The sequence below is a fragment of the Rosa chinensis genome, chromosome 3 (assembly GCF_002994745.2).
Source record: "Rosa chinensis cultivar Old Blush chromosome 3, RchiOBHm-V2, whole genome shotgun sequence".
Classification (NCBI taxonomy): domain Eukaryota; kingdom Viridiplantae; phylum Streptophyta; class Magnoliopsida; order Rosales; family Rosaceae; genus Rosa; species Rosa chinensis.
The window spans coordinates 29,006,443-29,029,922 of NC_037090.1; the positions used below are offsets into that span (position 1 = coordinate 29,006,443).

General features: G+C 38.3%; 2 protein-coding genes across 2 annotated transcripts; one reads left to right on the plus strand and one right to left on the minus strand.

Annotated features, from left to right (window-relative positions):
* The first annotated feature begins 3,855 nt into the window (after positions 1–3,855).
* Positions 3,856–10,273, plus strand: LOC112193692 (NADPH-dependent thioredoxin reductase 3). Its single transcript, XM_024333920.2, has 10 exons — positions 3,856–4,149; positions 4,231–4,432; positions 4,533–4,638; positions 5,380–5,645; positions 7,437–7,716; positions 7,879–7,986; positions 8,491–8,577; positions 8,745–8,849; positions 9,608–9,738; positions 10,011–10,273. The coding sequence occupies exons 1-10, from the start codon at positions 3,927–3,929 to the stop codon at positions 10,069–10,071; spliced, it is 1,569 nt and encodes a 522-aa protein (XP_024189688.1). The 5' UTR covers positions 3,856–3,926; the 3' UTR covers positions 10,072–10,273.
* A 794-nt stretch (positions 10,274–11,067) lies between these two features.
* Positions 11,068–16,210, minus strand: LOC112194402 (ABC transporter G family member 15). The gene is made up of 8 exons (XM_040517027.1): positions 16,009–16,210; positions 13,795–13,874; positions 13,234–13,695; positions 12,973–13,098; positions 12,737–12,871; positions 12,218–12,502; positions 11,841–12,113; positions 11,068–11,430 (listed from the first exon to the last, which is right to left on the minus strand). The coding sequence occupies exons 1-8, from the start codon at positions 16,208–16,210 to the stop codon at positions 11,068–11,070; spliced, it is 1,926 nt and encodes a 641-aa protein (XP_040372961.1).
* Positions 16,211–23,480: the final 7,270 nt, after the last annotated feature.

The window sequence follows — 23,480 nt, forward strand, 5'->3', positions numbered from 1 at the left end:
ATCTTTCCTCTGTCTTTGTTAATCAACATCACGACTCCTAGTTCAAAATCGAATCCTCAATCAAATAACCCGGCTTGACAATTTGATTCAAGGTTAGTCTTTTAACTATTTTAGTTTCAAATTTCTCTGATTTTGATGAATATTTGGGTTCAATTTTGTTTTGAGTTTTAGGGATATGAGTGGTAGAAATGTTTATGATTTGTAGCATATAGTCGGCAAGCATGTGTGTGAGCTTTCTGGTTGACTACTTGATTGTAATAGTCTCGGAAGGGTTTATACATGAATCCCGTCATAAGGTAAATTTGTGCATTCTGTAATATGTGAGAGACAATTAATTGTTGTGTACTCATTTTCTAGGACTGATAGTTTTATGCCTTGTTTTTCAATGTTTAGTTTGGTATTATCCTGGAGATCAGTGTGAGAGTGTTGAAGATCTAAGTAGAATGCAGCAAAATAGAGTTTGACACTTGTGGCTGTAAGCCAATAAAAATACCATCAATAATTGTTTTGGTCAGTTAAGAGTGCTGAACATGCTGTTTTTCATAGATTTATAATCCAAAAGAATGTTGGGATCACTTGCTAAGACCTTTTTGGAGGTGGCCAAAGCAAGTAGTAATATCATCATCCTCGTCATCATCATCATCATTAATCAAACCAACCTCATAGTCATGGCCATCAATGAGGGAATTAATTATGTTGCCTGACCTTTTAACTTTCCAATTTTTTCATTGATATGTTGGATATGTTGTATGGCTGAGAAAGGAAAGGTATATTATGAGTAATAAGACAAAGCAATATTCAGTATACCATCGACAAATTTTTTTTTTTTTTTTTCAAGCATCAACAAAAGCATCACATCCATATTAAATACTGAGTATAATTAAGAGGCAACATTTTTTTGAAAAATACCAAGCCACCGTCAATTTTTTTTTGAAGGAAATGTGGATTTAATTAACGCATGTCAAGATAACCAGTACATATCATTCTGCTGCCTTCAACTAGACAGATCAAGAAGTTGTAGTAAGAGAACTACTATGATACATAGAAACAGACCATCTATATTTGAACTAATTGCTCACTTATTTAAAGTGAGTCTATAAACTATGGTGAATAGTAAGACATAGTATACAGGCCCCTACCGCACCTATCTATATTTTTTGCTTGCCCTTCAAGCTAGGACTAGGAGGTTTGGATGTGTAACTCAACCTCAGAACATCTTCAACAGCAACTTTCGCCGGTCTAGGAGGCTTGTTTATTTTCACCCCCAATGGTCTTCCCTTGGAGTAGTTGGAAAACTCCACTTCACTAGGATCCAGTTTTTGCTTACTTCTGATCCGGAAGACCCAGAACTAATAGCAAAAATCCACCATGGTGTAAGGCTCCAAACTAACTGCCAAGAGCCTAAATACAAAACCCAAACTCTAATCGGAACATGGGCCCATAAACTAGTCCAGGGAACAATGAACACCCCAAATTCTAAGGGCACCCAAGCCGTTAGAAGTCTAACACAGAAGGCCCGTCTTGCAGCACCGATGGCCCGTCTCGCAACGCTAACACTTTCCATCCTTGCGGGCTGAGCCACGACTGCTCCACCATCTTCTATAACAATTCCTGGATTAAACCGATCAACCCCCAATGACCACAACACGCCAAATAGGTCATCAACCGGTTCGACTGCAGTGCCGCCACCCAGCCCAGCCACACTCTCCTTCAGCCTGACAGCAATACCGGCACCTCCATAGCCCGAGGCACCGCTTTCGCAACGAAATAATGCAAACTCGCCGCCATACACGTTCCCTAAGTAGGGTGCAAAATATTCTTCTTCAAAATCGAGTTCGGGACACCTGAACTGCATCTTCAGTTCAAAGGTCTGAAAATCAGATCTCCACCCAGATTTCGACCGCCACCGCCACCACCTGTAGGCCATCATTGAGCATATTCTCCCTGCCATTGATATTCAGTCGTGATAAACTACTCGAGTCACCATCCCAAGGGGGCGATCCAAACGAACCAGGCACACCATGATTAACGCCATCAAAGGCCGCGGCCCTGGATCAATGTGACGAGGTAGAAGAAGTTGATGAGAATGAGCGATAGGGGGAGACGAAGACTTCTCGAAGCCCAGAGGCCTAGGACACTATGATCGTTGCCGCCAAACCAAGGCGGCGTTAGAAGTAGTGCATCGAAGCACGCTGTTAGAGAGAGAATAGGGTAAACTTTTATTTCCTTTTGGTTCGTGAATCTCCCAAGCCACCATAAATTACTGCATGTATAATTGATGAAACAATTTTGTACAACTTTTTCACCTTGCACTATTTTTATTTATTTATCATAGAAATTTCCTTCATGAAAAAATAACAACGCCAGCCTCTCTTGGTTTCATTTGTGACCTATAAAGTTTTTGAAATTTTTTTTTAGTATACAAGTGAGAAGTTCATGATAATCATAAAATTATATGTGAGATAAGTCAAGAGTAAAATGATAACTTATACTCATATTTCTCAAATTGAAGTGGAATGGCTTTGAGATCTCCTACATTGTTAAATGACTTCTCTAATATAATTATCATATTCATTTCTCCTTAACATTGAGAGTGAATCTGCTTTAAATGATTTGTAAAATTACAAAAAAAATTATAATTTCAATTTGAGAAACTCGATATTAGGCCGAGGGGTAAGTATTTGGCTCTCTTTAAGGAGATTCAAACCCTTTGTAGAATAGTATACTCTTTGACTTGTTCACTTGAAGACACAACAGCTCAACACAAGTTATATGGTTCACACAATCTTCACAAATTGAAAGAACCCAAAACTCTTTTTCATTTGTCACAAAGAGATATAAAACACTTAAGGATATTTTAAAAAGAAAGTTGATAGAATATTTTTGTTGTAGTAGTTGTACGTAATAGTTCATAGTAGTTACACATGCATGCAACAAATGTGGTATATATAGGCTCATAGGACTCTTCCTAGTAGGATAGTAAATCAAAGCCATAGGTTACAAGAAATAAAATCATACAAAACCACCATGAGTTACACAAGCAAAAACCAAAACATTTCACTACTAAAAGCTGATCTAATTGCCGAACTAACTTAACCAAAAATAATTTCATAATAAATAAATATTAAAATGACAATATTTTGTATTTTTCTTACGATAGAGTGTGAAAAATGTGATAATCAAAACTTTGATTTGCAAGAAATGAACTTTTCTTTCAGGGAAGATCACATCACCTTTTGCATGTCAAGTTCAGTCTGCTATGCTTCTACGGTAAGTTGGCAACTTAGTACTTGGAGTTTAAATCCTTACATTATCAATCGAAGAAAGATTAGAAGTGATGGCATTAGATTAATAACATTTTGAGAAAGGGACTCACACAAGCTTTGATCAAAGGTTAAAGTTAGATACATGTGAAAGGAGAAGATTAAAGTTAGTTACAGGGGAAAGGAGATTCAAGACATGGTTAGCTAAGCACTTAACTGATAATAATAATAATAATTTTTTTTTTCGGGAATTATAAGATTATTTATTATTATTTTTTTGGAATTACATTAGCATTGATGAGGTAACTGAGCATTGACCAAGGTGGCATTTTGACGGACACTTCTACGGAATTATCGAGGTCAGTGTCGTTGGACCTACGGATACAAGTATACTGAAGTTTGTTACAGTAAGACATGTGCAGCCATCGTGACTAGTTTTCCTCACTTCCGGATCCCACTCCACTACTCCACTCGCCAGATAAAATACTATATTTTTACTCCCCCGTTGTAAAAAATAACCGGCGCGTGAAATACAGGCCGAGGCGAGCGAGTAAGGATAACCCTCACCCGCCCGTCCACAGCTCCCCAAAAAAACCAAAAATCATCATCGCCATTTGAAGCACCCATTCATTTCGGCAGCGGGTTTTGTATGGTCTGAAACAAATGGCTGCGGGCGTCAAGATAGGAACCGCCATCGGCAACGGCACCGGCACCGTTCCGACTCACCGAGTCACCATGTCCGCAGCTCTCCCTCTCCCTCACACTCTCTTCTTCCTCCGCACACTCCCCTCCCGCCCACGCGCCCTCCGCTCCACTCGCTCCCACTCTCTCCCCCTCAGAGCTTCCTCCTCCGACTCTCCTCCAGCTTCTTCTTCTTCTTCTCCAGGTGCCTCATCTCTCTCAGTCTTTTTTATTTGCTTTCTCCAGTAGAAATCAGAGTTGTGGTGAAATTGTGATGGTTTTGCAGGGCGAGAGGTGGAGAATGTGGTGATTATCGGTTCGGGGCCGGCGGGATTCACAGCGGCAATCTACGCAGCTCGAGCGAATTTGAAGCCTCTGGTGTTTGAGGGATACCAGGCGGGTCCGGGTGGACAGTTGATGACGACTACTGAAGTCGAGAACTTCCCTGGATTCCCTGAAGGAATCACTGGTCCTGATTTGATGGACAGGTCTCTTTCTTTCTTTCAGTTGTTGCGAATTTTGGATTTGTGTATGTAGGAACTAGGAATATGGTGAATAAGGAGCTCAACATTGTGGTTTTTTGTGTAGGATGCGGCGGCAGGCGGAGCGGTGGGGAGCAGAGTTGTACCAGGAAGATGTTGAGTCTATTGACGTCAGAACTAGGCCCTTTACTGTCCAAAGCAGTGACCGTAAGGTGATACATGTCATTTCCACCCGCCTTAGTTTTTTCCAACTCATTTCCTCTTCTTAAGCGTTTGACAGACGAATGTGAAAGTGAAACCAACACTTGCTTTGTAATCAGATTTTTAAGTGAACCTTTCCTGCAATACAAGTTATGAGAGTCGTTTGTATCGAAAAGGGGACGCGAGTGCAAAAATGATGTGTAAATGCTTGCTGCTGTATATTCCGAAAAAGTTTTGATAGATTTAAATAAATAAGATACCTCGTTATAAAACTGACACCATCCTGACCTTTGTATCGGGAGGTATACATCGATTGCAGAGGGCAGGATCCGATTGCACTTGACACGAGATGTCAATCCGCTCAATAGCACGTCAAGTGGCCGTTGTTATTTCTTTGTAACCTTTCCGTTCATTTCTTAAGATTTAGGGATTAATCCAGCCTTCGGACTGCTGCCTTGAACTGAGATACTACACCCTAAACACTTTGCTCTAATTTTTACGCCCTAAAGTAATCGACCCTATTTTGTCTAAAGGGTGTTTCCATTCTTATGCATTTTGGTCCCTGTTTTGTTTGTATAATCAACATATTCTTGTCCATTTTGGTTCTTGTATTCTTTTTTCCTTTTTCTTGCCACTTGTTGGTAATGGATGCATAAGTTCTGCATCCATCAGTGTGTTAATAGCCCACCCGTTACATACTTGTTTCGTTAATAATTCATATCTAGTTCTCATTTTTTGCATTTATATTTCAGGTTAAGTGCAACAGCCTAATTTTTGCCACAGGGGCTACTGCAAGACGTCTCAGGATACCCCGTGAAGATGAATTTTGGAGTAGGGGAATTAGTGCTTGTGCAATATGTGATGGAGCGTCACCACTGTTTAAAGGCCAAGTGCTTGCTGTTGTAGGAGGGGGTGATACAGCCACAGAGGAAGCTTTGTACCTTACCAAATATGCTCGACATGTTCACTTACTTGTACGTAGAGATCAAATGAGGGCTTCTAGAGCCATGCAAGATAGGTAAGTATTGATTAAAAGCTCCTTTATTTTTATCAATCTTCTCATAGTGTAGTGGCAGACCTTTTAGATTATACTTGTATGTTGGTCATCTATAAATTACTTAGATGTCTTTGCTCTATCTGAAACCTCATTACTCTATATATTAAGTGAAACATGAGTTTGATGCATTTGATTACATTACCTAGTCGCATATTTTTCTTGATGTCTCATGAGTCATGTCAGAAGGATACATGTTCTGAAGATTTCCTCTTTTCTTTTTTGTTTACCTGCATTCACCACCATCTGTTGTGTCCTATGTTTTTTTTCCCTTTCCTTATGTTTTCTTATTTGTTGTGGCAGCTATGTTTGTTTCCTTAGTGTATGCTACAATATATTTGTACTTTGATGCTTTTTGCCAAGAAAAATTAGACTTTAAATCAAGGTACTTCTTTTTACCAGCTGAAATCCCAATATGTGATATGAAAATGCCTGTCAGACACCTGATGTTTTGTACTAGTTAAGAGTCATTCTGGTAAAAAAATCTGAAGTTTTAAACTTCTTTAAATTAAATTGGAATTGTGTTTCTTCATTTGTTCTTGGTATCTTGTTTGAAGTTTCACTTTGTTATCTGAAAAAAAGAAAAGAAAAGGAGAAGTTTCTGTCTATTTCCGCAAAGCTTGGTGTAAGTTTTGTTGTCAGAATTGCTTTCTTTCTCCTAGAAATAGATAATTAAAAACAGAGTTTCTTATTAACACGAGTATTGTCTTGAAGAGAGGAAAAAAAAAAAAAATGCAATACCTCTCTCCCTCCACCTCCTCACTCACACTCACTCAAGGACTTCAATATATGCATACACTCAAACACACTGGATTGTAGCATTTGGTTGAAAGTTGTGTTCCCTTTTTTATGGTTAAACATTAAAATTGACTACGAGTGATTACTGTCATACTGTGTTATACAAGAAAATATGCACTGTGAAAATATTTACAGCAATATTGGGAGTACAAAAAGCTGAACTGGGATGGTTACTCTTGGTGTGTGATGAATTACAGTGGGAGGGTTTGGGTATATTGAAAATGAAAACGTGGAAGGAAAATTGTCATCATATCTTCTTTATTGAAGTCATACGTGCAATTTCCTTCCTATTGTAAAGGGAGGCAGGCACAGAAATATGTTTGGATGATTAAAGCTAACATTTAGAACAGAAAGTGTGCAATTTGTTCAATGGTGCATCTGGGGTCACATTCTTCTTGACTGCGGTCTTTTCCAGTATTCCTAGTTTAAGTACCCTTCTCATAAATGTGTTGGAAGTTGTATATTATGTATAGTTTATGAATCATTTGAAACAAACTCTTAGTTATTATTGAATTGTCAGATCAGAGGATGTCAATAAGTGTGGGTATAATCCGAGTTTTTTGTTTCTTCCTATCAAAAAAGCTTTCCTTGGCTTATTAGGTGATCTCAGTGGTCCTTCCATAATGACCCCCCAAAAACATTTGAACTGTTTCAGGTTGAAAGGGTCTATTAGAACTGTAATGTCTACATAAGGCCAATGTTTCATTGCTTGGCAGAAAGAGAATGTGTGGTGACCATCTGATTTGAGATTCAAATTTTTGTTAGACTTTGTCGTTGTTACTCAGTTGCTTAGCTGTAGATACAAGTTTGTCTCAGGAAAATTACTTTATCCTATATAGATTCTGATTGGCTGCCTTGATGGTGATTTATACTAAATTACTAATGAACACCTTGTATGTGTGAGTTTTCAACTCCCTGTATGTTTGTTTAACAGGTTGATTATCGCGAATGTTTCAGAGTGTACAACAACCCAAATATTACCGTGCACTTCAACACAGAGACTGTGGACATTGTTAGCAATACAAAGGGCCAGATGTCTGGAGTATTTATTCGGAACCTTGATACTAAGGAGGAATCTGTGATTGAAGCAAAGGGGTTATTTTATGGTATAGGCCATTCACCAAATAGCCAATTGTTGGAAGGTCAGGTTGAGCTTGACAGTTCTGGCTATGTCTTAGTAGAGGAGGGTACTTCAAAGACTTCAGTTGAAGGTGTATTTGCTGCTGGAGATGTACAGGTAATCCCATGAAAACTTAACATTTATGTATCTTCTTCAGCTTCTAAAATCGTTTAGGAGCTGGTGAGATTATTTTAGTCTTCTTGGTCATGCTTAGCAACATATTAGTCATATTTTTATGCAAATTTTAATCCGCGCACTGATTGGCACTTACCTTGACAGGATCATGAATGGAGGCAAGCTGTAACTGCTGCAGGTTCTGGATGCATTGCTGCATTATCAGTTGAGAGATATCTTGTGGGCAAAAATCTCATTATTGAGTTTCACCAGGTATTGAACTTCTTACTATGTCTTTAACTTTTCCTTTTCTAGATGTCCCTAGAAATGTATTGTATTCCTTCTGTTAGACGGTTCTACCTTGTTTAGAGGTTTATATCTATTAAACCCAGACTGTAGGACCTATCATTGTTCAATGTGGCTCTGGATGTGGAAGAAAATTTGGATATAGATGGTTTTGTTTTTCAAAAGCAAACTATACTTATAAAGACAAGTACTTCATCTTCATTTAATTCAACTTTTTTATACTGCACGATTTTTTGCCAACTCAGTTTTCTCCGCCATTGGTTTAGTAAATATTAACTATGCTGTCACTAAGAAAAAAGACTGAATTGTTCAAGAAAATACTATTTTGGGGTTAAATATTGAGGAATTAATATCTCAAGTTTACAATTTCCTAGTAAAAGAATTTGTGGAATTTCACTTGATCAGTAGTTCCATTAATACTATGCCATTCCATTGTTCTTCAACCTATCTCACTTATTTCTGTTTTGACAGCCCCAAACTGAAGAGGCGAAGAAGGAACTCACAGACAGGGATGTCCAAGAACATTTTGACATTACAATTACAAAGCATAAGGGCCAGGCATGTGTTCTTTTGCATATATGGAAGCATGATCTGATGATTTTTCTGTTTCCATATGTAGCAAGTTAATGATTATTTTGTTTTCTTTTTGGTATATCTAACTTCTGCAAGCTGTATTCTTTGTTCAAATTTTGTAATATTGTTGCGTTTCTGTCTTCTTTTTTCAGTATGCCCTGCGAAAATTGTACCATGAAAGTCCAAGGCTTATTTGTGTACTATATACAGCACCAACATGTGGTCCATGCAGGACATTGAAACCAATCCTTAGTAAGGTATGCAAGTCAACTACTGTAGTACCACATAATACTCACTTTCTGTGCTAGTTTTGCTTGTTATAACAACGTTGATCTTTCTTTCACACACGATGTGATTTTATACACTAGGTATGACTCGTAAGTGATTCTGTTGTGTTCAATTTTGTCATCACATATGGTGTGCATAATTTTCATTGGCGGTGGTATTTTGGTTCATCTGGATATAGAGGAATAAAAGAATCTATTAGAAGGTTAGGGTTGATGAATTTGAAATCCTGTAGGATAGCATATGCTTCATAAACTTTACGGGCATCAAATCTTCGGTGTCTAGGAAGAGCCCCCCTTTTGCAATTCACTTGGATTGCAAAGCAGAAGAAAGGAACAGCTTCTTGGATTTCAGCAGTTGTGAGATGGTTGCAGCTTATCATAACTGGATGCCCAAACCTGATTGTGGGAGATCATAATGTGCTATCATGTTTTGGAGTATAAGTATATATTGCAAACTGTTTAGATGTCTCAGAAATCTACTTGACAGTCTTAATAGGCTTTTAGTACTAGCTGACACTAAAAGATGTTTATTTATCGGTTACAAGGGAAATCGAACCTTGGATGTGCCATTTGTTCCATCATACTCTTGCCAACTGAGCAAAAGGCTGGTGGGCACAGTTAAAATTTTTTAGTGACAGTGCAGCATGCTTTATGGCATCTTGAAGTGAATGTGTCAAACAACTGGTACAGTATGTGGTAATCTTTACCTCGACTTACACTGATGGCAGGTGATAGATGACTTTGACAAAAATGTACATTTTGTTGAAATTGATATTGAGGAAGATCAAGAAATAGCTGAGGCTGCAGGAATTATGGGTACACCATGTGTTCAGTTTTTCAAAAACAAGGAGATGATCAGGTTGGTTATATATATTTTTTTCTTCCTGATTTTTGTCTCTTGTGCATTCAGGGAATTATATGCCTCTATTTCTCACGTTTTCATTGCTCCTTTGGTTTATAAAGTACTCCCACGAAATCTATATACTATATTTCAGTTCTAGAGATTCACCCTGCAACTTTACACAAAGTTTTGGGGAATTTCTAGTTTCTGTGATCCACCACACCACATATAACTTGCGTCTACATGATACTGGATCTTGATCTGGCTAATTGTTACATTCTTGTTTGTAGGACTCTATCGGGGGTCAAGATGAAGAGCGAGTATAGAGATTTCATTGAAGCAAATAAATGAGAAGATTCAAGATACTTGTTTGCCTGATGTCATTTTGTAATTCAATTTTGTTCCTCCCAAAAAGGCTAGTTCAATAACACTTCCATTTTCCACATTATATGTGGTAATTGTATTCTCATTACCTGTTGTAATTGTATTGATCAACCAACAATGTAGATTATTAATATACATGCAGAGTTGCCAGTGCATCGTTATTTGATGACCCCTCTTGTTGTGCCGTCAATTTCTAAAAATAACATATCATAGGTAAAGGTCACTTTTGGTGACCTTATTTTCATAGCCTCCATATATATCTTCTTTTTCTTCGTAAGACCATATTTTTTTTTGTTTTGGGGGGGGGGGGGGGTTCATATTTATGTTGATGCTACAGATAGCTGAAGTACTAGTATGAAGATCATGAGCTTTTGAGGCTTATACTGTTGTCATCGGATGGATGTAAATGAGCACGGAACACACATGCAGCTGTCGCCGTCAAAAAGAGATTTGTTCTGGTCAAGGCAATAGCTTTTCGCTCTGCCAATAGTAGCGTTTTGGTTTGAGGTAGTAATTTTTCTGTGCAGGACAGTAGATTTTTTGGAGAACGAAAGTAACCTAAAATGCAGCGACATTTTTTTATAAATAATGCAACCAAAATGCAGTTGCTTTTAATAAATATTTAAACTTACAATATTTTGCTCGCCTTTATTAAAAAAAGAAATATATACATATGGGTGCCATAAAAAAAAACAAGAATGTTAAAATTGACCTTATATGTAATGGACGTAGCTTTTGGTATAAACTCAACGAGAAACCCATCTTTCAATGTGAACTTGCTTCTTGATTACATATTGATAAACTAGTAAAACCTAGCTTGGAAAGTACGTGACATACATTAGGATACAAACTGATCAAATAGAAACATCAAGGCTAAAGCAAAGTTATGAGATTATTATAACTACATCAATGTATACCAGTGATATTTCCAATCCCTCCTCTCTTTAGGGTTTACTTTTCACACTATGGAAGTGGTGATCCGAGACCCTCTTGAGAAGATAACGGAGTAAGAGTCCGGTGTCTCTTCGAGGAGGAGATAAATTGATCCTTCCTGAATGAAGCTACCTTGACATGGTTTTGGAAGGTGGTTCTCTTGGCATAGAGTTTCTGGAAAAAAAATGATGATCTCTCCTTGTATTTTAGTGCCACATAAAAGATGAGTCTCAGACCAACTAAGAGGCAAGCAAGAGCAGCCAAATTCCACCACTTGGAACTTTCGGGATTTATCCCAAACATTTCTCGGAGGATGATCTCACCCTTCAACTTGGGTTCTCCTTGGACTGGGGAATCAAATTCAATCCCAATCATGTCATTCTTCAACTGACCCTGTGATACATCATCAGCTATTGGTAATTTGCTAGAAAATTGGTGATTAGTGGAGATATTAGTACTCGAATTTACTAAAGATTTAGTTTTTTACCTCTATTGCCCATCCAGCATAACTAAGGTATGACATTGGATATTGCCAAAAGATTTTTGGAAGCTCAAAGACCCTCCGAAAAAGAAGTGAAGGCATCATCATGAATACCTATATGCACAGGTACCAAATTGGATTAGACATCGGCGCGGACATGTTTGAATTCTTAATCACATTAGCTGACCACATTATGCAAGAGCTTAGTTCAATCAATTGTCACATATATAGTTAATAAAACGTATATCACTCTACTACCTAATGTGGTTAGCTAATTTGATTCTTAATAGATTTTTCGATTTAAGATAAACCGGCCACTTACGGTGAGAGCAGCAGCACATCCTATACCCATCAAGAGGTTTGGAACCAGAGCTGCAACAATCAAGGCGGTGCCTTCTGTGACCACAATGCAGCACAAGAGATTCATACAAAAATACAAGTAATGAGAGAACCCGGTATGAAATTTCACCATGTAGTAGAGTATTGTTCCAGCAGAGAAAGCCATGAGAACCACGAAAGGCAGTGCTGAAATGAAGTTGGAGAGCACAAACAAAGCTTCCCCATAGTGGCCACCAAGTCTTTCACGCCTAAACATCTAGGTTTATGGAGTGGGAATAACAAATTAAGGGCATAAACATTCAGCACACATAACGTACAGTTCCATTAGTTTAATATATGAATCTAGTAATGTGTACGTACCTTTATTTCTTCAATAACAAAGGGTATGCCTCCAATGGACAAGCAAATCATGAGGCCGTAAATGAAACCATCACATTTTCCTCTTGAAATAATTGCTTGACTACTTGTCCCAATATGATAGAAGAAGGAACCAGCACTCACTGCTATTAGAATGTAAAACACAGTCCTTAACCAATAGTACCCAATATCTCTAGACATGTTGAGCGAAGTTCGGCAGGTCAATGTCCACAGCTGCTTCCACCAGCTAATACTATTGCCCATGTTTGATTTCGTGGAAAGGTTTTCCTGCAATTTGATGAGTTACAATCAAGGATAAGGAGATGTACTAGTTACATTCAAACATATTCAGTACGTAATTATATGTTGGAAAATGGAAATCGAGAGGTTGTCAATTTAAACCTCACATTTCAACAAGATTAATTTCACCTGATTATTGATCTAACCATCTAGGTTATAATATTGTAACAATTTAAATTAATTAGCATGTTGGTTATTCTCTAATTTGAATTAACTACATACAGTGAGCAAGATTTCTTGAATCCTTTTTTTTGCATCTATTGAAAATGGGGAGGCCTTGTATTTGTTAATTATTTTTCCTTTGATCTCATCTGTTGTCAAGGTCATATGGGTATTTGATGAAGGTGGTGATGATCCCTGCAAGAAAATTCCAAAAGTAAATCAATGCAAGGAACGAACAATTAACAAAGCATGCAAAAACAAACTTATCACATGAAATGTTATGAAGGTAAGCTTACATAATTCATTCTTTGAGATAAGATAAGAGCTGTAATAACTTTATCAAAGTCTGAACTAATACATCGAATGTAGTGCTCGGGAGGATTTTTCCTTGTTGAACAAGGAAATCCGGCATCAGAGAAGAACTGAATTATAAGAATGAAAGAACAACATGAGCTAGCACACGTAGACGATCAAATTTATCTTTACTATTAATTTCAATGCAATTTCCCTGAATAGTTTTTTATGTAAAAGTTGGTATATATGAAAAGTAGTTTTACCTTTACAGCCTTAAGTGCCTCTCCAAAATAAACAGTTTCACCCCCTGCTATGAGGATCAAATCATTGAAGAGATTAAAGACATCACTACTTGGTTGGTGAATAGAGCAAATGACTATCCTTCCATGCTGAGCAATGTTTCTCAATGCCCATATCACAAAGAAAGATGAAGCACTATCTAGACCGCTAGTGGGTTCATCAAGCAACAACACATGAGGCTGTGTTAATATTTCAATACAAATGCTAAGTCTCCTCTTTTCTCCATTACTTATACCTCTCAAATGCCAGTTCCCAATATGAGTCTCAGCGCAATCTTGAAGACCCATTTTGGTGAGGTTCTCTTCCACGACCACATTTTTCTCTTGTTTTGTCATTTTGGAAGGAAGCCTCAAATGAGCTGAATATGTAAGAGTTTCTCTTACAGTGAGTGATCCCAGAAATATGTCTTCTTGAGTCACATAAGACTGAAATACATAGGGAAAAGAAAGAACTTAATATTTGTAACTGTGCAAATCATTAATTTCATAACAAATATTTTTGCAAATAATGTCTATTGCACTTACAATATCAGTGCTGTTTATGCTTCTTTTGTTCCCATTGAGTATAACATCCCCACACATTGTAACATTTGCAGGCAGCCTCCCTGTTGCAATTGATATATAAGGATAGAACTCTAAACACATATGGACATATCACAGAGAGAAATTAAAGCCATTAGTAAGATAAAAATGGCGGGAAGGATAACTAAACAGACATCTAAGATCGATAACATTGTCTTAGATATAATAAACACGTACTATATATTCGATCCTATTAATACAGAATAGATCCGCTGAAAAGCATATACTGGGATGGGTAATGAGTGAGGAGATTGGATCATAACTGCAATATATCTAGGGCAGGGTATGGTACCTTCATAAATCAAACCATTTACTAGTTACATTAATAACTAATTACTAGATGGCAGTCGGAATAAATATAGCATTAAATTTAAAGTTCCCCAACTGTCTCTGCTCTCTTTTCCTATCCAGCATGGCAGCATTGACTTAAACTCCAAAAATATATTACTAGCAGTAAACTTCAGAATAAAACATAAGAAAGAAAAAAAAATTCAGAAAGACTTGTTATTACCCGTGTTCACCTGGTTAGTATTGACAATTTTTTTTTCTTTATTAAACACCATTTGATAACCTACTGATCTAGATATAAGGTTAAAAATAAAAATAAAAACTCTTAACTTTTCTTTTCTAGATGAAATTTTACTTAATACACTACCCGCTTATCAAATTTGGCAATGACTCTTTCAACAATTATTATTATTATTATTATTTTCAAATAATGAAATCTTTTATTTATTTATTTATTTTTATTCTGGACGATAATGTAACTCCTCACCCCACCCTTGATGTCGGTGAGATTTGAACCCGTGACCTCTAAGATATTAGTTAGGCATAGGTCATGGCTCACCGACAAATGATGAAATCTTAATTGAAATGATAACTATTAACTCTAAAAGGGAGGATAATTCTTACTATCACCATGTTGTGATTAATGTACGTATTCACTTTTCTTATATATATATATATATAAAAGGTACGTATTCACTTTACAATTCAAACCGTTTGCGTTTTAAAACATGACACAAATTTCACTTTTTTAAGATTAATAAAATATTGGAGATCTTAAAATAAATGGATAGTTCCTTCTGATGATCCTAATTGTTGCCAAAACTTTTCATGTAATGAATGATTAAATGATTTTCGATCTATGAAGGAATTTATAAATTGAACATATCAAATTATAACATTTTAATGTCAAAATTTGTTAATTGCAACTTGCAAGTTAGTTAACCTAATAAATTCCATATATCACCATCTCAACACCTTTACGAGAGAAGGTGCAGAAGTGAATTAGGACTAGAATAAGTCAGAAGTTCGAGAATTTATATATAACCTAAAAGCTGAACGGTTGAGATGCCGAAATGTGATCGAAAGCTCTATCTCTAGAAAAATAAAAAAAAAGGATCCCTTAGTGGAAGGGCCCTATATATATATATATATATATATATATATATATATATATATAGCCGTTTGAGAGCGAACGTCCGCAAACTCAGAAAAAGTGCGGACGTCGCTCCTCCGGCCTCGATCAAGCTTCGACAGCGCGGCGGGGCTTGCCGGAGAGGGGCTAGGGGTCTGAGAAGCCGGTCTGCAGTCGGGTGGAGTCGCCGGCGATGAGGTTGCGGCGTTGCCCAGAAGCTTGCAGTTGCAGGTCCGGCCGCTACCTAAAACGTGCAACCTCGATCTCCTCCGACCTCGATCGCTACCCAAAACTGTCCGGGATGCCTCCGGCCTCCCTCCTGCAAGCCGCGGGCCGCCTGGAAACTGCTGCTGCGTCGACGTCCGCACTTTAGTGACAGTGCTGACGTCCGCCTGTGATCGGGCCTATATATATATATATATATATATATATATATATATATAATCCTAAGTCCTTGAGCACAGAATGATTTTTCCCAACAAAGTGATACCATAGAGCTGGCATCGCAACTTGATTGATCCTAGGAAGTAGGGTACGTAACTAGATTCAGCATGTACGTTCCATGAAGAGATTCGGTAACAAGCTCAGATTTCAGATGTATGTCCCATGCAAAAAACAATATATGTAAACAATCCAAGTGAAGTGAGACCAACTGTTCTTTTTTAAATACGTTTTTAATTACGTAAATGAATCACATAGTAAGAAGAATAAAACCAGAGAGAGAGAGAGAGAGTAACCAGCCAAGGCATCAAGTAAGGTGGATTTTCCAGAGCCAGAAGGACCCATGAGGGCCATAATCCGATTGGGTTGTGCATAACCAGTAACCCCATTTAACAGCAACTTTGATCTGCTTACACTACTTGTTGCTGCTGCTGGCGCAACCACCGTCAAGTCTTGCCAAACCAAGTACTTCCCAGCTGATGATCCAGTTGCATCCATCTCCTTCAGTATTCCCTCACGTTTCTAGCTGCCTTTACCCTAGCATGCCTGCAATTCCAGTTTAATTTACCGGCAAAGTCAGTCGTACTTATTCTTCTTATTTATAGGCGAGAAAATGTATATTATATAAATATAGCATATCTCTGAATCTAACTTAAGGAGTGGAGGACTCATATAGATCTTATCAGTTAAATTGAATGCCTGAGGATGGCTACAGAGAGTAAGAGACTACAGACTTCTCATAGATATAAATTTGCTAGCCAGAAGAAGTATGGGCGTCCCTCTTCTTTTTGTCGTTTAGTAGTATAGCCATTTAATTTCTTTGTGGGCGGAGATATAGATAAGGTAGAGCCAGGGAATAGCACAGATTGCAGTTGACCTATCACCTATATATGAATGCCGTAAATAGAGTTTGCCTACTGCCTCCATTTATGTTGCAGTAAGTTATCAGTCAAAGTAATGTTGCATGCAGAAGAGGTATTGTAGTTAAACACATATAGATCATGCGCATATCAAGAAACCCAGATTTTAGGTAACAGCATTTAGACTAGTAAGAACTGCATGGCAGAGAGGGGAAGGGATCAGTGCTAGTAAATGTGTCTTTTGTTGTAGTAGTGATGGGGATGATGGCATTAATGGTATTGGTAATTGATTGATACTGAAGATGGCGGAGGAGAGGAATGATACAGAAAGACGATGATAATATACTCACCATTCACATCCAACGCTTTGAGAGACGCATAAATACATCCAAGTCGGTGGTTATCATGATAGAAATAACAAGTTGGGGGAGGATAGCCGAACCTTTTTTATTCGGAACTATAATTCTAGCATCATTTTATACAATACTTACATTAAAGTTTATGTTTATATAGAGGAGTGAAGTGATCGAACTAAAATAAAAATCACGGTATAGCTAGCTATAACTAATTTAGACGTGGTGCTATTGGCCATACTGTGATGCTGTAATGGTCTACTCGCTTCACTCATTACGATCAATTCTAAATAGGATATCTATATTGGTTGAAACGATAATTGAGTATGTATATTCAGCTTGTATTCTATGTAGAAAAGGATGACTCTATCTATAGGACTATAGGGTTGATGATGGTGCTACAGTCAGTTTGAATTCGGATCTATAATCAATGACTTCGATTTTAGGTTTAGTGTTAAAGATCCCACAAACCCTAAGTCAATTAAGTCGCCATACACTAGGGTTCATTTGAAATTCAAATCGACCATTGTTTCTGTCGGTATCGGGAAGCCTCTACCTAGAGAATCACGGATTGAGCACCTTCCATCCCAGAACCTATTAAGATAGAGAAATAGCTCAAGGGTAGACCGGGATTGTCGACCTATAACCGTCCGATGCCTAAGTCAATATCGATATGAGATAAGGCAGAGTAATGATACAGAAATGTATAGTTTGGACTTATATCTGCCAGTATATATAGGAGATATTGGGGTTTTCACTGTCACGTCTCAATTTTTATCACAATCAATAAAACAATTTAAACAATCACAAATACTCCAGGTGTGATGGTTCATACATCAACACTAAATACCTGTAAAATTTTTCTTTTTAAAACAAGAATGCAAAGATGTCTTGAACCCAGAATGTCAATACAGACTCATGACATTCTTTAGAGTCACATATTAATTACAAAAAGCTTACAAATTAAACTGAACAACAATTCAACAAGAACACACCCACCACACTCACTACACAGCGGAAGACTAAAACCATAAGTACACTTCTATGTCCATGCTACAATAGCAACAAAGCCTCATCAGCTTCAACAATGGTTACTTTGACCTGCACAATTAATAATCCATATACCATGGAATAGTGCACCGGGTTGTAACAACAACCCAGTAAGCTTTTTAAGCTCGTGTGAGTAAACTCAAACAACCACAAAATCATCTTTTCGACTCAAGGAAAACAAGGCAACACAATGATTATTTCCAAAATTAAAATCCTTTTCTTTTTAAGGAAAACACAAGTCACCACTGTGACAAATCAAATCATTTGGCGTCTCAACAAAAATTCCAAGAAACCAAACTTCTTTCCTCTAGACAGGAAGGCATTTATCATCACTATGAAATTATAAAACATTTCTCAACTCATTATGAGTCTTGCAAAGCAGTATAAATCTCAAACCACAACTGTACTTACAATTTCACCAAGGTAAAAACAGTAATCCTTACGGAGAATTTAGTTCAGGAGATCACCTAAAGTCACACAATTCAGAACATAGTATCCTGCATATAGTTTAGTTCAGGAGATTACATTAAAACCAAACAATTCAAATAAAACAAGAAATCAAATAAGACAACCAAACAATTCACGCAGTCACACGTACTAAAGCCAAGAAATCACCTTTTCAACTCAAAGAAAACAACTCACACCTTGTTTTCCTTCAAAACTCAACCAAGGAAAACAACTCACACCTTGATTCCTTTCAAAACTCAACCAAGGAAAACAAACTCACACCTTGATTCTTTTCAAAAATCAACAAAGGAAAACAACTCACACATTGTTTCCTTTCAAAACTCAACAAAGGAAAATAACTCACATCTTGTTTCTTTTCAAAACTCAACATCCTTTTCTCACAAAGACAATTCACGTCACCACACTGACAAAATCATACTATTTGTTCACTCAATAAAATAAATATGAAACCAAGTTCCTCATGGACCACAAAAGAAAGAATAATCTCGAGACTCGATCTCTTTTAAAACATGTATTCATGAGTCAAGTAACCTCGATTGTTACCCCCATGAGATACAATGACAGACAGACTAGAGCTCTAACTGAATTGTCATCAATCAGCCGGCCAAAGGCTTGGTATCCCAATTTCTAACCTCGGTCACAACCTGCAATCCTCGACTTCCATAGACCAAAACATTTAAATAGATCCCACAAGACCCAAAATGTTACACAAATCTCAATAAAAGATTCCACACTCTTGATCACAACGGTGACCCCCAGCCTCCACAGACCAAAACATTTAAATAGATTGCACAAGACTGAAATATGTTATACACTACTCGAAACACTTTTTTGAAACAATATAAACCACCTTTTCACAATATATTGCATTTTTGAAAAGTCGAGTCACAAAACAATAAAATGAGCACAATCACAAATATTGTTTCCCACCACACAATAAATCCGATAGTTAGGAAATTCCATTCATAAATGAACCTCGTGAGATTTACTCACATCTATATAAATCTCGTTGCGTCTTCACACAGCACACAAGATAAAGCTCATAACCATCAACTCCCCTCATAACGACTTCATCAAGCACCTAATCACAACAATGCCACAACTCACAATTAGTCACGACACGAAGTATGAAGCGTGCAAATCCGAAACATGAACTTTGACAAAAATTGAGGATTTCGCCAATCGAGACGAAGCCTCATCCGAGACCATCCAAGGTCTCCGGAACACTTCTATGATAAATATGTCAAAACAACAGGTCGATCCAACGGTCGGATCCTCACAGATCAAAAATCGAATGAATCGAAACTACGAAAAACCTGGCATGTTTCAAACGATCAAAATATACAACAACCCATATATCAAAATGCACGTATAGACGATTAGATAATAACGGAGCAAGAAACAGCTCCAGACCATGGCCGAACACGTCGTCACGCGCCACTACAAGAGGAATCGAACCGTCCAGAATGTAGATCACGGTAAAGTAACTTTCATACTTGGCACCAAGGCCAATTTGGCCTGGATCGGCCTAGATAGCCATCGAAAGTTGGGTTTCACCGGGTTAAAGTTCAAGCCATGATTCCCAGCTCTGCCGGTTGAATCGATCATTAAGGTTGTGATCGATGGAATCAGCATGAGGACAAAACCTAACCGGTTTCAGGTCTTATCATTGCAGGGATCGGCTGGAGCAACACCAACCATCTGCCGTGGCATTGGGGCCTCCAATTTGCCCTACACGGTGGAAATCGATGGAGGTGAACACCATGGGTAGGAAGAGGAGGTAGAGACGAAGCCAATCGTCTATGGCACCGCCAGAGGACACCTAAGGAGCGAACCTCTAGAGCAAACCTCTCTAAGAGCAACTCCTCTCCTTCTCTTTCTCTTACCGGTGATCACACTCCTAGTCCTAGTCTTCTCAGAAGCTGACTTTCAGTGCCACTAAACCCTCTGTCAACATACTTCGGTCCTAGTCTCCTCGGGAGCCGATTGTAGTACCGCGACCACAACGGTTACGGAACCAGCCAAGCAAGGGTAACGCCCTCGCAAACCAACCAAGCTAAAGTCACGTTTTAGCAAGTTCTCTCTACTTCCCGGTGATTTCGCTCTGCTTAACCTACAATGTTGAGTATCGACTTGGTGACACAAGACAAAGTCCTCCTGCACGAGGCACAAAGAATCCTGCGACGAGGTTGGTGCTCTCCTCGTCTACAGTCGCTCAAAAGAAGTTAGGTCAAGGGACACCCCCAACGACCGCACCCGAACGGTGCTGGCACGCCCGCGCAGAAAAGAGACTGTTGACCAGCTGCAGCAAAATTGGAGCCAAACAGAGACCAAAAAAGCTCTATTTTAGATGTATCATTCAAAAAGCCCTAAACCCGATGGTATGTCTCCATTTTTCTATCAGAAATATTGGGATATTGTTAGTCATGATGTTTGCTTGGCAGTGAGAAACTTGCTGACTCATGGGGAAAAGTGGCCAGAATCCAACTATACGTATCTTTGCTTGATACCAAAGATAAAAGACCCCAAGGAGGCAATTCACTTTCGACCTATAGCTCTATGTAATGTCATTTGCAGGATTGGTTCTAAAGTTTTGGCTAATCAGTTGAAGACTTGGCTTCCTGAAATTGTGTCTCCATTACAAAGTGCGTATGTCCCGGGTAGGCTAATTTCAGACAATACCTTAGTGGCAAATGAGGCAGCACACTTTATTCATAAACTCAAGAATCAAGCGGCGGGTTTCTTCTCCCTCAAGCTTGATATTTCTAAAGCTTATGACAGACTTGACTGGTCGTTTATTTTTGCCATTCTCACAAAATTGGGTTTTACGTGCAAATTATCATGAAGTGCATTTGTTCTGTGACTTATTCAATTCTCCTTCATGGGGAGCCTTCTCCTCTAATTACTCCTACACGGGGTATCAGACAAGGTGATCCCTTATCACCCTATCTATTTATTTTATGCAGTGAAGGTTTGTCAGCATTAATATCTCACAGGCTGTGAGTCAACAAACCATTCAGGGACTTACTATGTGCCCTCAAGCCCCTACTTTGCCCCACCTCTTCTTTGCAAATGATAGTATACTCTTTGGTTCTGCCATAGATGAAGAATCCTTACAATACAAGTTAATTATGGATACTTATGAAAAGGCCTCAGGACAAAAAGTGAATTTCCAGAAGAGTAGTGTAGTCTTCAGTAATAATGTTCATGAAGATAGGCAACAACACATGGTAGCTATATTGGGGGTTCAATGTGTCAAGGAACATGACAAGTACTTGGGTTTACCTATGAGAGTGGGGAGATCCAAGTCTGCCATTTTTGCGCACATCAAAGAAAGGTTGACAAAGAAGTTAGTTAACTGGAAGGCAAAGATCCTACGCTCGGCAGGAAAAGAAATTCTCATCAAAGCAGTAGCCCAAACCATGCCACTGTATGCAATGAACTGCTACTTATTACCAAAAACCCTGTGTGATGACATTCGTCAGCTCTGTGCATCGTTCTTTTGGGTGGAATGGGATTTAAAAACATTTATGCGTACAACCTAGCCATGCTCGGTAAACAAGGGTGGAGGATACTATCCAACCCTCATTCTTTGATTGCAAGATTATACAAGGCCAAGTATTTTCCAAATTGCTCCTTCTGGGAGGCTGAAGTAGGAGACTCTCCATTATTTTCTTGGAGAAGTAAACTTCCCGCACTATATGATCCACAAACCTCTGGATTGTGTTTTTGAGTTTGTCTCGGATTTGATCGACTCACATACAAGACAATGGATTCCAGCGGCAGTCCATGCCATCTTTCCACCTGACATAGCTCAAAAGGTACTTTGTATTCCTCTCAGTCATCTGAATCGTTGTGATAAACTTTGTTGGAGTCTAGAGAAAAAAGGTTTCTATTCAGTTAAAACTACGTACTGGATTGCCAGAACTAGGGTTTTAGAGAATGTGCTGTTTGGACCCAAAATGAGCATTTTGGCCTGACAAGGCACGTCTTGGAGAAATTGAGCCAATGTCAGTGGCTCAAGCTATATATTGTCGACAAATTCAAAATATATATTTAGAGGCTAAATAAAGCCTACTATGGAAGCATAGAAGCATGAAAAGTCAACTATAGCACATTTTCCTACTTCGGCTAGGAGAAACCGAGCTAAACAGAAGGAGCGGCCGCCTGACCAAATGAACTCTAAATGAGCTGAAACTCTGCAGATCCATTCTAGACAGCCCAAAGATCATTTCTTATGAAGAGTGCCAGAGCTAGTTTTGAGTGGAAGGCCTTCAAACAATCAATCCAATTTTCTGCAGAAGCAAAACTGGAAAACTGGACCTGTAAGAGGTCCAGCAGCATTTCCGGCCCAACCACATGGAAATAAATTCTGAAATTTTACCATAATAATCTACATTCATGGTGGATCATTTCATATGAAGAAATCGAAGGTTGAATCTGAGTTCTTAGTGGAGATAAAAATTGAAGGATAAGGGAGCAGAAAATGACTTAAACCTAACAAATTCCATTAAGTGTTTAAGTATTCAAACCTAACATTCCATTAATGTTTAAGTGCTAAAACCTAACCCATTATGAGTTGTTTAAGGCCAAATAGTGTTGCTTGGTAGCCTATATATAGAGGCTACAACAAGTATAAAAACGACAACACGATTCATCAAAACATCTCTAAGATGATCTAAGTTCTCTCTAGAGCAATCTCTCTAAGAGCAACTCCTCTCCTTCTCTTTCTCTTACCGGTGATCACACTCCTAGTCTTAGTCTTCTCAGAAGCCGACTTTCAGTGCCACCAAACCCTCTGTCAATGTGCTTCGGTCCTAGTCTCCTCGGGAGCCGACGGTAGTGCCGCGACCACAACGGTTACAGAACCAGCCAAGCAAGGGTAACGCCCTAGCAACCCAGCCAAGCTAAAGTCACGCTTTAGCAAGATCTCGCTCTTCTCAATCTGCAATATTGAGTATCGACTTGTGAACAAGAAGAAACTTTAGCAAAGTCCTCACCACGAGGCACAAAGAATCCCACAACGAGGTTGGTGCT